Source organism: Vitis riparia, chromosome 10, assembly GCF_004353265.1.
Source record: "Vitis riparia cultivar Riparia Gloire de Montpellier isolate 1030 chromosome 10, EGFV_Vit.rip_1.0, whole genome shotgun sequence".
In the NCBI taxonomy this organism is placed as follows: domain Eukaryota; kingdom Viridiplantae; phylum Streptophyta; class Magnoliopsida; order Vitales; family Vitaceae; genus Vitis; species Vitis riparia.
In genome coordinates, this window is record NC_048440.1 from 17,658,981 (window position 1) to 17,672,240 (window position 13,260).

The 13,260-nt window shown below is 38.6% G+C and overlaps 1 protein-coding gene, 1 non-coding gene and 1 pseudogene across 2 annotated transcripts; all 3 read right to left on the minus strand.

Moving 5' to 3' along the window:
• Nucleotides 1-1,838: 1,838 nt before the first annotated feature.
• On the minus strand, nucleotides 1,839-3,901 carry LOC117923427 (pentatricopeptide repeat-containing protein At2g33760-like). The gene has a single exon (XM_034841707.1). The coding sequence runs from the start codon at nucleotides 3,842-3,844 to the stop codon at nucleotides 2,081-2,083; it is 1,764 nt and encodes a 587-aa protein (XP_034697598.1). The 5' UTR covers nucleotides 3,845-3,901; the 3' UTR covers nucleotides 1,839-2,080.
• Nucleotides 3,902-6,580: 2,679 nt separating this feature from the next.
• Nucleotides 6,581-10,295, minus strand: LOC117923160 (annotated as a pseudogene).
• On the minus strand, nucleotides 7,387-7,465 carry LOC117924415. Its single transcript, XR_004652782.1, has one exon. It is a non-coding gene; the product is annotated as a small nucleolar RNA J33 (small nucleolar RNA).
• Nucleotides 10,296-13,260: the final 2,965 nt, after the last annotated feature.

A 13,260-nucleotide genomic window follows, 5' to 3' on the forward strand; every position in this document is an offset into this window, starting at 1 on the left:
ACGTCTATATTAATTTTTGCGGTTTCCCATCTTACTTTGATATTTAAATTCTTCAAGATAACGGTAAGTCCAGCTAATGGGCAATAAATTTTGTGATTTTAATAAGCCAGGCAGAAGTCTGTTTCAACGGCATAAAGTGCAGCAGAGAAAAAGGAACATGCTTGGGCGGATTATTGCTGTAATTTTGAAAATGACCAAATGACAAAAGTCACGTTTTGCCCACCAAAGGGTGCTGAAAGTAGAAAGTCATCCTTTTTTTGGGCACATACAACTTAGAACAAGAGTTGATAAATGGGTCTGTTGAGGTCTCATATTTGCATAATTTATATGCTTATGGAACAGAATTAGCAGACTAATAAGATATAGTAATGGTATTTTTGGTGGGTTGTGGGGGCCAAAACCAAAATTTGCACATGCCCCTTACCCAACAATGGACAAGTTGGCATGGCAAAAATGGAAGTTTTGAATCTTTTGATGGCGATGACTCACCAATAAAAATACAAATAGAGAGACGGTCAAAAGTGTACTTTCTTAGCAGATTTTTGTATGTAAATATATACCCATTTGAGTTATATTAATAATTTTATATCCAATTTTTTACTATACACACACTTGTCTAGGTTTATAGTTGATTTGTGTAATTTTATCATAGGATAAATAAACTTTGGCCAAGTTGTTGATACACTTTTGAACCCTTTTTGTCATTTACACGAGTTTTGTGATGGGATATTATAGCATGTCTTACATAATATAGAACTAAAAATAATAATAATAATTTGTAATAATATTTTCCAAATTCAATCTAATCATGATTTTTAAATAATATATATATAATTTAAAATATAGAAGTAGATTATTTGATATTATTGTTTATTAACTTTGAAGTGTATATGATTTGTAAGACATTTTGTTATGTTTTGAGGGTTAATTTTATTTTTATTTTTATTTTTTTATAGAGATTTTGGTTAAATACATTTTATTATCATTAATTTGAAATTTTTTCGAAGACATTTGTGATTTTAAGTATTAGGGTTATTTGATAAAATTAATTTAAAATTTATTTTAAATCATCAAATTGATATTTTTATTTTCATAGATTATAATTAGTACAAAGAAGGCCGAATAAAAGTCATGAAATAACAAAGAAAGTTTCATGAAAATAATTTAGGATAAGTGAGGTAAAAAAGTAAAATAAAAATATGAACTTAAAAATAAGTTAATTATTTTTACTTATTACTTAAAATTATTTTTGACTTTCAAATCATGCTATTAAAATATTTTATCTAATATATTTAAATTATTAAATAACTTAAATTAAGTTATTAAGTCATTTTAAATTATTAAGTGGATTTACCAAACTCCCGCTAAAGCATGGCTTAAATGGACTTGAGCCGAATTGTGGTGATGAAGGAAGAAATCAAACTCAGAGAGACAGCTCAGCTCGTGGAGTTCACCATTCAAACAGTGGGGAAAATGGAAAACGAGTTTAAATAGTAGCAGCCAATTTGGAATAGGCCCCACACTTCCAAGAGCATATTATCAGTTCCAATGCTGAATTCCAAAGTTCCAAAATCTACAGCTGCAGGATGCTAGTTCAAATTATGAAGTGATAAACTCTTCCAACTGCTTTTTCTTGGCACCAACTCATCCATTTCAAATTTTGTAGTTCCAATATGGTAGAGAATTTCTAATAAATAGGCTTAGCTGCATTTAGAAAGGACTTCTAGTTCAGTTGAAATTTGATATTCTCACTTTTTATTTTTCTTGCACATTCTTCCCTTTTTCTTTCTTGCCAAACATAAGTTGTGAGTGTTTTTCTCCAGCTATGAGAAACTAATTCTATTGTCTCATAAGAAAATCAAATCAGAGATTAAGATTTATAGTGGAATTCGATGGCAAAGGTAATAATATTGATTTTTCTCTCTAACATGAATAATTGAATACAGAGAAATACATCATGAGCATACCTTGAAGATGAAACAGCATTATTGTCTGAAACTGTGTTCATAAACCTTTATCTTCAGTAAACGATCTTGAAAAACTTGTTCACAGCTGAGCCTCGACTAGCAAATAGGGTTCGTCACCAGTAATCCTGGCAAGAGCATAACCCATTTTTGAAATGGTGAAATCGAAGCTTATCCCGAACAATAATTTCTCTATTTGCAATATGTGAGATGAACTTAATAGCTGAATGACAATCCTCACACATCCTAAGGTTCTTCACAATCCTTATAGTCATCCCATGGCTAGTTTTCATCAGCCCAAATGCTATTGCAAGCTTTTCGCTGTGGTATCTAAGGGCATATTCCCTTTCTTCTTCTTCCAACTCATGCATCACCGACTCAGGGGCTGGTACATAACCTGCCTCTTTGCTCCTCAACATCAATTCATCTAAATACTTGTAGATTTCAGTTGTCTCTGGATGAGACCTGTCACCCATGCTAAACAAATAGGACTTCAGACCCACCTCTATTATGCTATAGCCAACTTGCTTCTTCAGGCCTTTTCGAATCATCATATTTCTAACCATTTCCACTAGTTCCATTCGCCCAGCCAATGCATATACATTTGAGAGCAACACATAATGGCTGGGATTTTCGGGTTCAGCGGCTAAAAGATGCTCAGCAACTTGCATTCCAAGGTCTAAATTCTTGTGCATCTTGCAGGCCCCAAGCATGGCAGTCCAAAGTGCAGGTGCTTGCTCCCCCTGTTTCAGATCTTTGATGTATTGAAATGCTTCATTCAGAAATCCAGCACGCCCAAGCATGTCAACCATGCAAACATGATGTTCCACCCCGGGCACCAGGCCGTAGTCTTGCCTCATGCTTGCAAAGGCCTTGCGCCCTTCATGGACTAACCCTGCGTGAGCACAAGCTGACAGGACAGCCACAAATGTGATGCCATTTGGAGGTGGCCCATGAATTCTCATCAGGCGAAAAAGCTCGATGGCTTCTCGGCCATAACCATGCATTCCATATCCGGAAATCATAGCCGTCCAAGCAACAACATTTCGCTCATTCATCTCATCGAAAACCTCCCTTGCTTTGCTCACATTTCCGCACCTAGTATACATATTAATCAAGGAAGTGCCAAGGACCACGTTCACATCAAAATTGTTATTAACAATGTAATCATGCACCCAACAGCCTAAATCAAGAGCCCCCAACTGCGAGCAAGCGGACAATACACTTACAAGTGTAGCTGAATCGAATTCTACACCAAACTCCCGCATCCGATAAAACAATCCGACCGCTTCTTTAGAAAACCCATTTTGGTCATAACCAGAAATCATCGAATTCCAGGCAATAACTGTTCTCTCCGGCATTCTGTCAAACACTTTCTTAGCCTCACCCACATCACCAGATTTTGCATAGAAAGCGATAAGAGCGGCCTGAACAAACGAATCCGAGTCATACCCACAGACGAAAACATGGGAATGAATGGGTCTACCGATTCTCAAAGCCGAAATATCGGCACACGCCTTGATCACTGCTGTGAACGTGTAATTCGACTGTGGTATAGAATCTGCCACCATGCGGCGGTAGAAGAGGATAGCATCGCGAGAGAAGCCAAACTTTGAGGAGGCTTTAATGAGAGCATTGAAGAGGAAAGAATCGGGATTAGTAATGGAGAAGAAGAGCTGACGAGTGTAGAGGATGGAACCAGCGGTGCAAGCCAAGGTGAGGAGCTTTGTGAGGAGGGCTCGGCTGCGATACGAGCCGGAGACAATGAAGTGGGCGTGGACTTGTTGGAGGGGTTTGAGACGTGGGCCAGCACGGAGCAGAACTTGGTAGGCTGGAGAGTGTGACGGAGACAGTGTGGTCTGGAGGTGTTTGGTTTCCATGAAATACTGCCATGAAAGAAAACGAAGGAAAATGAGGGAAAATTGTAATTTGTGCTGTAGCGGTTCACAGAATGGCGAGCTAGGGAAATTAAAACTATAAATTGACTAATATTAAAAGCCTATTTTCCAATTTTACAAATCTATTTGATTTTCCAGAAAAATTACATCAATTAATAAAAATGCTATTATTTTCTATCTTTTATTTTTAAAATTAAATTTTTTTTCGTCACTTCAAAAAGGGGTGTTGGGGCTGGCTTTGTGTTACTCTTCAGATAGGTTAATTTTAGCCTTTAGAAAGAGACCTCAAGTGGGGCTTCCCTGCCCCTAATAATGAAGTAGAATACGAAGCACTAATGGCAGGATTGAAAATGGCATTGTGCGTGGGAATTGGCGTTCTCCATGTCCATTATGATTAGTAGGATATGAAGTGAAAGATGAAAAAAATGCTTTTTATGTCATGAGACGGTGAATGGGTTGATTAGAAAGTTTGAAAAGAGTGGAAGTCTTTTCGTGCCTAAGAGCAAATAACTTGGATGCCAACTCAAATGACTTTCAGCTGTCATCTGCCCATTGACTACATTGATCGAAAGACAATGAGCAATAATTTGATAATTTATTGCTCATTGTCTACATTGATTGAAAGACAATGAGCAATAAATTATCAAATTATTGCTTCTAGAAAGGGGAAAAGGTTTTGGATTAGCGCAGGCGTATATGGAGTTCTACACTCTCACACGCAAAATCTGCTACGATTTTTTTATTTTTTATTAATGAATTGTGTTGTGCTAAGTCGCTACTTGACCAACCTTATCCTAACTCTACAAGTAACAACGATTGAAGCAAACACAAAGCAAAAACAGGAAAGACTTTCGAAGAGTACAAAATTATTCTAATGTGTTCTGACCTTTAAGATTTTTGCCTAAGAGAACCAAGATACCACCAATTTTCATACCCTCTAATTTATCAAGGTAATGGGAGAGACTATTTCTATCCAAATATTGCCTCCTTCTACTTTATTTCGAATTCAAACAATAGACTCTTTGAATTCAAATTGGGAGTTATGGTGGTTACACAACTCTCATAACCATCTAATTGAACACACCCTTTAAGTCTTATGGTGCCTCACACAACCATGTTTAACATTTGATGTCTTATTGGGTCATTAGCTACCACCATCGCCTAAGAGGCACCATGAAACTAGCCAAATGCCCCCTCTCATGGAGTCAATCCCCATGAATCAAGTCCAAGCAACCGTGTTTCATGTCAACCCACACCGATGCCTTGTCTTGGCCCATCTATGTAAGTCCATCCACCCATACATGTCAATCATTCATGCATGCTAGTTTGTCCCTATGTGTCAACATATTTGATGTGTTAGTATATCTTAGTTCACAAAAATGATGCTCATATAACAAGAATTAGCATGTCATGCTTCACACACATCTAACACTAGTCATGTACTGTAACAACCTGCACCCAATCATGTAGATATTGTCCGCTTTGGGTCCAAGGGGGCCCTCACGGCTTTAAAACGCGTCTACTTGGTTAAGAGGAGTCTCTACATATATAGCACCAGGAACATTCTCCCCTATCCAATGTGGGACATCATAAACACCCCTCCATGCAGACACAACGTCCTCGTTGTGTCCCACAAACAAACAAACACCCCTTACGGGGCCAAACAAACCCCCACACCGGGGTCGGGGATCGACTCTGATACCATTTGTAACGACCCACACCCAATCATGTAAATATTGTCCGCTTTGGACCTAAGGGGGCCCTCACGGCTTTAAAACGCGTCTACTTGGTTAAGAGGAATCTCTACATATATAGCGTCAGGAACATTCTCCCCTATCCGATGTGGGACATCACAAACATCCCCCCATGCAGACACAACGTCCTCATTGTGTCCCATGAGATTGCGGGGCCAAACAGACAAACACTCCTTTTACGGAGTCAAACAAACCCCCACACCGGGGTCGAGGATCGGCTCTGATACCATTTGTAACAACCCGCACCCAATCATGTAGATATTGTCTGCTTTGGGCCCAAGGGGGCCCTCACGGCTTTAAAACGCGTCTACTTGGTTAAGAGGAGTCTCTACATATATAGCGCCAGGAACATTCTCCCCTATCCGATGTGGGACATCACATGTACCACCATGTTTAAGTCAATCTACTTTGTTATAGTACCAAACCAAATCTAAGTCAACCTACCTTGTGCATTTACAAGTCATGGTATTGCATATATGGTTAGTTATTTTCTTAAATATGACATTGCGCTCTTGTACCAAACCATATGGAGGGGATGCCACAATCACACCTATCTCATTATGGCCATTGGTAGCACACTATCACATAGCAGTGTACCCATATATGGGTGCTAGCAAGACTCATTCATGTGTCTTGCCCATGTTCAAGGCCTTACATCATGTCCCTTTGGTATGACCAAACTTAAGCCATGTTATCTTCCTTGAGTTATGCAACTCGTCACCTTCTAAAGAGTATTTTAAGCCATTTCCAAGTTGATTTGAGTAGATATTAAGGTGCCTGAGGAATAGTGATTTTTTATTAATCACAAAAAATCTGAAAAATCAAATTTCTACTTGGATACTCTCTTTAAAAGCTTCCTCTTCTTTGAAAAAAAAAAAATACTAGCACCCCAAAATTAAACATTTGAATTTTGGCCAAGATGGGTCATGCCACATGCTACAACGTGTTGTAGGTTTGTAACATGTTAGGCAATGTTTTGCAATATGTGGAGTCTCGNCTCGCTAATATTAATTACTCTGGAAGCCTTGCTGATTCCACCTCGAGTCAAGAACCAGAACCTATCAAAAACATCTGGATGACCATAGTGCATTCGAACTTTCAAAGGATTTGCGAGAACACGCTGCCTAACGTCACAAAACTCATCTCTTGGGCAGACATGAACCAAGCAAGTGAGGAAACAGACCCTGTAATGACATTTTCACGGACTCCTAATATGGTTGGCTTCCTGATACCATAATATGTCTTGAATTCTTCCAATAGATTTCGCATCTTTAGTGCCTCCTCGTAATAATTGTCTTGGTTCATGTCAATGGTCTGAAGTGCATCACCACGGGTAAAGATAATGGCATGATTCTGATTTTCTGGTTTGCCCTCTCCAATCTTCAAAGGACCAGGCAATCTGATCCTGTAAATCTCCACCTCCTTCTGCAGCTCATCGTCATACTTCACAAGGACAGAATAATATTCCACCTCCTCTCTCCCTGAATGAACCTCATCAACATAGGCAACTCGAAGAGCCTCATTGTTTTTCATCAGAAACAAGATCTCCTCAGCACGAGGATCTCCTTTCATCTTCTGTGATCCATAAATCTGGCAGGCAACCACATATGTGAACTTCATCAGAGCACTGCATACTCATGCCCTTTAAACAAAAGATTCACACCCCCAGCTCCCCTGTCCAATTTCTTAGCAGGTGGTGCCTTACCCAAGAGTGGACCATCTAAACCACTGCTTAAAGAACCATGAGAAGCAAGTTGTTGTGATCCATTTCTTATGTCCATCTCAGATGCAGAATCAAGAAAAGTAAGCATCTTGAGAGCCCTATAATAGTACATCATTCCCCTTACAGTGCGAGATAGTGTCTGGCCTCTGTATGAGGCCCAAAGGCGGAGGTCCCTTGCCTTCGTTGACCATATTTCATTGTCGTCCTCCATGCCATCCCTATGCATCCGCTCCATAAAATTCGCCCATTCATCAGCATATATTTTCTGCAGATAAAACAAAGTGGAAATGCCATCTTCATTCTCATTCCGAAGTGTTCCTTGGCCACATTACTTCTTCATTATAGTAAGGGGTCAGAATGCTGAAAGGCACCATTTTCTCAACACGGGAGCATGGGGCATGTTCATAAAGAGGGAATTGCTGAAGAAAGCTATACGCCGTCTTGCCTCAAGATTTGTTGGGACATTATGCATTGAATCTCTTGAAGTAAGAATCGTCTGCAAACGCCGTAAATGCCTAGCATCCTCAGCATCAGGGAATTTGACAGCATTCTCAAAGAGCAACCCTGCATCTGCTGCTGGACTGAGTGGTGCCAAACCTTCCTGCCTCAACTGCACTATGGACCTCTTCACCTTTGGAAATTCTCGAACACAGAGTTCATACAAGGCCTGCAACACATTCACCACCTTACTATGATCTTTCTTAGGTCCCAACAAAAGCTTAATTAGAGATATCAACTTGGCATGGATTTGTGGTAGTAAAGTCATCTTATACATCTCAGTGAACTCCCCAATCTCAATGTACCTTTCTATCTCTTGGAAGAAATTTGCAACAATTGAATTCTCTTCTGAGCCATGTTTAACAACCAAAAGAAGCAAGGACCTGATGCTATCATAAGCTTCAATTACAGCACACCGCCTATACTCATTCTTGCATATCTTAGACCAAAGCCACCTATCAGATTTATCCGTGACCTCTGCTGCTTGACTGAGAGCGAGCAGCAGCTCATTGCACAGGAGGACACACGGCCAGCGAATAACCCTAATATTCCAACAATTTTGGTGTAGTTCCAAAAGCTCATGTTCTGCATCACTGATGAGATCTTCTTCTCTGAAAGTCAAAATTATCTCATTCCATATCAAGGCAAACCTGGTTGCTTCCACTTCGCTTGACTCTATCTTCTTGTATACTTGGCCAAGTCCATATCGAAGCTTGAATCTGTGGATTACATCTCGGAGCTTCTTCACTAGTGACAACTTTGTATTTTCCGTTTGCTCCTCAGGCATGAGATTGAACTGCATTGCACTGGCAAAGAACTGAAACCTAAGCCTCAATTGTTCAATATTCCGAATCTCACCAAGATGTGAGAACAATCCATTTGCTCCACCAACAAGGGAGGAGAATATTGCATACCAAATTTGCAAATCCATGAGGTAGATCAAAAGAACAGGAACCCACAACACCACAATTGCTGTCCTATTGGCTTTACCAAAAAACTCATGCCAAGTGTATGTTAAAACCGTGCTAGACAAGAGAATTTTTGTTGGTGCTATCAGGGGCTTGATTTGAAGAAAGTAACTGAATGAGAATTTTGAAGCCAATACTGCAATCCAAAACAGTGAGTACTTCATGTTAGTAACCGGTCCTTCCCTTAGGCCACGACCCACAAAGGTTCTGGTATGAAACCACCAGGTCAAACAGTACAAAACCTTCCAATTCGTTTCCTCGAGACAGATTCGTACCCATGGAATCATAAAAAGAGTCAATGCCAGCAATTCAGGGATGATAAACACAAAGGCAGCCTCGAGAAAAGTAATAATCCTCCTATTTGCGGCGTCTGACCACATCCCATCTGAGTTCTTCTGACTCCAAATCCTCCCATAGAAAACACTGAAGACAACAGTCCATGTTATGGCAACCACACTCTTTAGCACCATCCTCACCCCTAATGACCTTGTCTCTCTCGAAACCAAACTATACTGAGTACCAGCATCAAGCACAGATTGGAGAAAACGAAGAGCACCCCATGTGATAAAAACAGTCAACAGTTTCACCTGCACACCCCGGTTCTTCAATGCTTTCCATGGATACTCCGTCCCCTGCCAAGCAACAATAACAAAAGCCTGCAAAGACAAAATTAACAATACCCATAACCGATCAAAGCTCCGAAACACATTCCAAAATGACCTTTGCTCTACAAAACCCGTCTTCCCCACTTTCTTAGTCTTATCGGTTTCAAAAAATTTTGGGCCTCGATTCATAGGCCACCCAAGCCTGCGAAAGCACTTTCTACTCCAAAAGAACTCATTTATGTCATCATAATTCCTCCATGCCGAGTGTGGCTTGTGCCATTCTGACTACTATCCACCTCGACTTAATGATATTGTAAATGGGGTAACCACACGGATCAAAAACCCATTTGCACATAACTGGGTTCAAAAGGCCTACCAGTGTTATCATCAATGTAGTTCTCAAGAATTTGATTCAGCTCCAAAGCCATATGGTAAATATATAGCATATGCATTCAGGACAGAAACGGAGATTAGCAGACTCACCCCATATCAGAAGATAAAGCGAAACGTACAACAACTCGCGACGAAGCGCGTCGCGGCGATTGGACAGCCATAACTGCGATTTCCGGCCAAGATACGAGCACACGAGTGTAATTCTTGAGGAGCTTGCTGCGGAAGTCCCGGAGCACGGTCGGCGAGGGAGCCGACGGTCTCGGCGGCGGAGAGAGGCGCATTTGGGAGTTAGCGAGGTGAAGAACCAGGTGCTCTCTCTGGTTCCGAACGTTGTCGTTTTGGAACCAAAGAACATCCCAAGCCAGTCCAGATGTCCATGTGGTTGTACCACGTCACGAACGACGGTTCCGGAGGTCTTCGGCGGTGCGTAAGCCTCCGCGGCGGCGCGTACCTCCGGGCAACTGGAGGATGGTTATCAGTAAGGACGTCATGGATGGGATGATGTGTAAACCTCAGCAGATACAGGCTGTGACGGCGCGTAGGCTCCGACGCGACTTCGGGTGCGCGTGGGAATTGGACGATGTCTCAGATTCATATCATTAGACTCTCCTCTGAGTCGAGTATCAGTTCAAAACCATGTGCTCCGTCACTAGATTTGATTTCTCCGTTTTCGAAAACAGAAAAACAAAACAAAAAAACACTCCGATAAGAATCATAAAACACTGATACTCTGAGCAACAAATGAAAGCATGAGTAGTGAAAATTCGAAAATATCCCAAAAGGGAGAACAGAAACTGAAAGCAAAACTCCCTTTTCTTTTCAAAACATACTCTGAAAGTTCGGATAGCCCACGCATCTATCTGAAGAATATTTTGCAAAACGGTGTCGTATCATCCCACATGGCACCAACATCAATGACCATCCCAGACAGCATGAAGTGGATCACTGTAGGATCCTACCATCATTATTCATTTGATATCATAATAAAACCCCCCTTCAAATAATAAGCCAAAGCAACACAGCTCTTCTAGTCTTCTGTCTTGACTCTTCATCTTGAAATTTGAAATCATACCCAGCTGATTACTTTTTTCCAAAAGCCAATTAAAAGGGTCCATATCCATGCCAACCCCATCAGAAAAGACTCTGAAGAATTAAGGATATGTGGACCCATTGGGATTCCTTTTATCTTTTACACCCAAGGTTGTAACTGATGATATGGGCCACACAGGACCCTTACTGCTGATGATAGAGAATCCTTGCTTCTCATTTGGATATTCTATTTCAGTTCAATGTTCACAACTACACTACTTTATGAACTCCTCCTTCAACTTTAATGATTAAGAACCCACATGCAACACTATGTTTCCAATAGGTTTACCAACCCTTCTGGCCTTTTCAGACGGGAAGGTATTCATTAAACTGCTTTTAAATATTAAAAATTAAATTCAAGAAATGTTTTTGTTTTAGAAAGCCATTTACTGAATTCACATTTTTTTTAAAAGGAAAAAAGAAATAAAAAATTGAAATTCCTTCAAGAGATAAATCAAAGGCTTGTTCCTGATCTCCACATGCCTTCATTTTGTCTTCAAGCTCCTTATGGGTTATAAGATCTCATTCTATTAATGTCTATATTAATTTTTGCGGTTTCCCATCTTACTTTGATATTTAAATTCTTCAAGATAACGGTAAGTCCAGCTAATGGGCAATAAATTTTGTGATTTTAATAAGCCAGGCAGAAGTCTGTTTCAACGGCATAAAGTGCAGCAGAGAAAAAGGAACATGCTTGGGCGGATTATTGCTGTAATTTTGAAAATGACCAAATGACAAAAGTCACGTTTTGCCCACCAAAGGGTGCTGAAAGTAGAAAGTCATCCTTTTTTTGGGCACATACAACTTAGAACAAGAGTTGATAAATGGGTCTGTTGAGGTCTCATATTTGCATAATTTATATGCTTATGGAACAGAATTAGCAGACTAATAAGATATAGTAATGGTATTTTTGGTGGGTTGTGGGGGCCAAAACCAAAATTTGCACATGCCCCTTACCCAACAATGGACAAGTTGGCATGGCAAAAATGGAAGTTTTGAATCTTTTGATGGCGATGACTCACCAATAAAAATACAAATAGAGAGACGGTCAAAAGTGTACTTTCTTAGCAGATTTTTGTATGTAAATATATACCCATTGAGTTATATTAATAATTTTATATCCAATTTTTTACTATACACACACTTGTCTAGGTTTATAGTTGATTTGTGTAATTTTATCATAGGATAAATAAACTTTGGCCAAGTTGTTGATACACTTTTGAACCCTTTTTGTCATTTACACGAGTTTTGTGATGGATATTATAGCATGTGTTACATAATATAGAACTAAAAATAATAATAATAATTTGTAATAATATTTTCCAAATTCAATCTAATCATGATTTTTAAATAATATATATATAATTTAAAATATAGAAGTAGATTATTTGATATTATTGTTTATTAACTTTGAAGTGTATATGATTTGTAAGACATTTTGTTATGTTTTGAGGGTTAATTTTAATTTTATTTTTATTTTTTTATAGAGATTTTGGTTAAATACATTTTATTATCATTAATTTGAAATTTTTTCGAAGACATTTGTGATTTTAAGTATTAGGGTTGTTTGATAAAATTAATTTAAAATTTATTTTAAATCATTAAATTGATATTTTTATTTTCATAGATTATAATTAGTACAAAGAAGGCCGAATAAAAGTCATGAAATAGCAAAGAAAGTTTCATGAAAATAATTTAGGATAAGTGAGGTAAAAAAGTAAAATAAAAATATGAATTTAAAAATAAGTTAATTATTTTTATTTATTACTTAAAATTATTTTTAACTTTCAAATCATGCTATTAAAATATTTATCTAATATATTTAAATTATTAAATAACTTAAATTAAGTTATTAAGTCATTTTAAATTATTAAGTGGATTTACCAAACTCCCGCTAAAGCATGGCTTAAATGGACTTGAGCCGAATTGTGGTGATGAAGGAAGAAATCAAACTCAGAGAGACAGCTCAGCTCGTGGAGTTCACCATTCAAACAGTGGGGAAAATGGAAAACGAGTTTAAATAGTAGCAGCCAATTTGGAATAGGCCCCACACTTCCAAGAGCATATTATCAGTTCCAATGCTGAATTCCAAAGTTCCAAAATCTACAGCTGCAGGATGCTAGTTCAAATTATGAAGTGATAAACTCTTCCAACTGCTTTTTCTTGGCACCAACTCATCCATTTCAAATTTTGTAGTTCCAATATGGTAGAGAATTTCTAATAAATAGGCTTAGCTGCATTTAGAAAGGACTTCTAGTTCAGTTGAAATTTGATATTCTCACTTTTTATTTTTCTTGCACATTCTTCCCTTTTTCTTTCTTGCCAAACATAAGTTGTGAGTGTTTTTCTCCAGCTATGAGAAACTAAT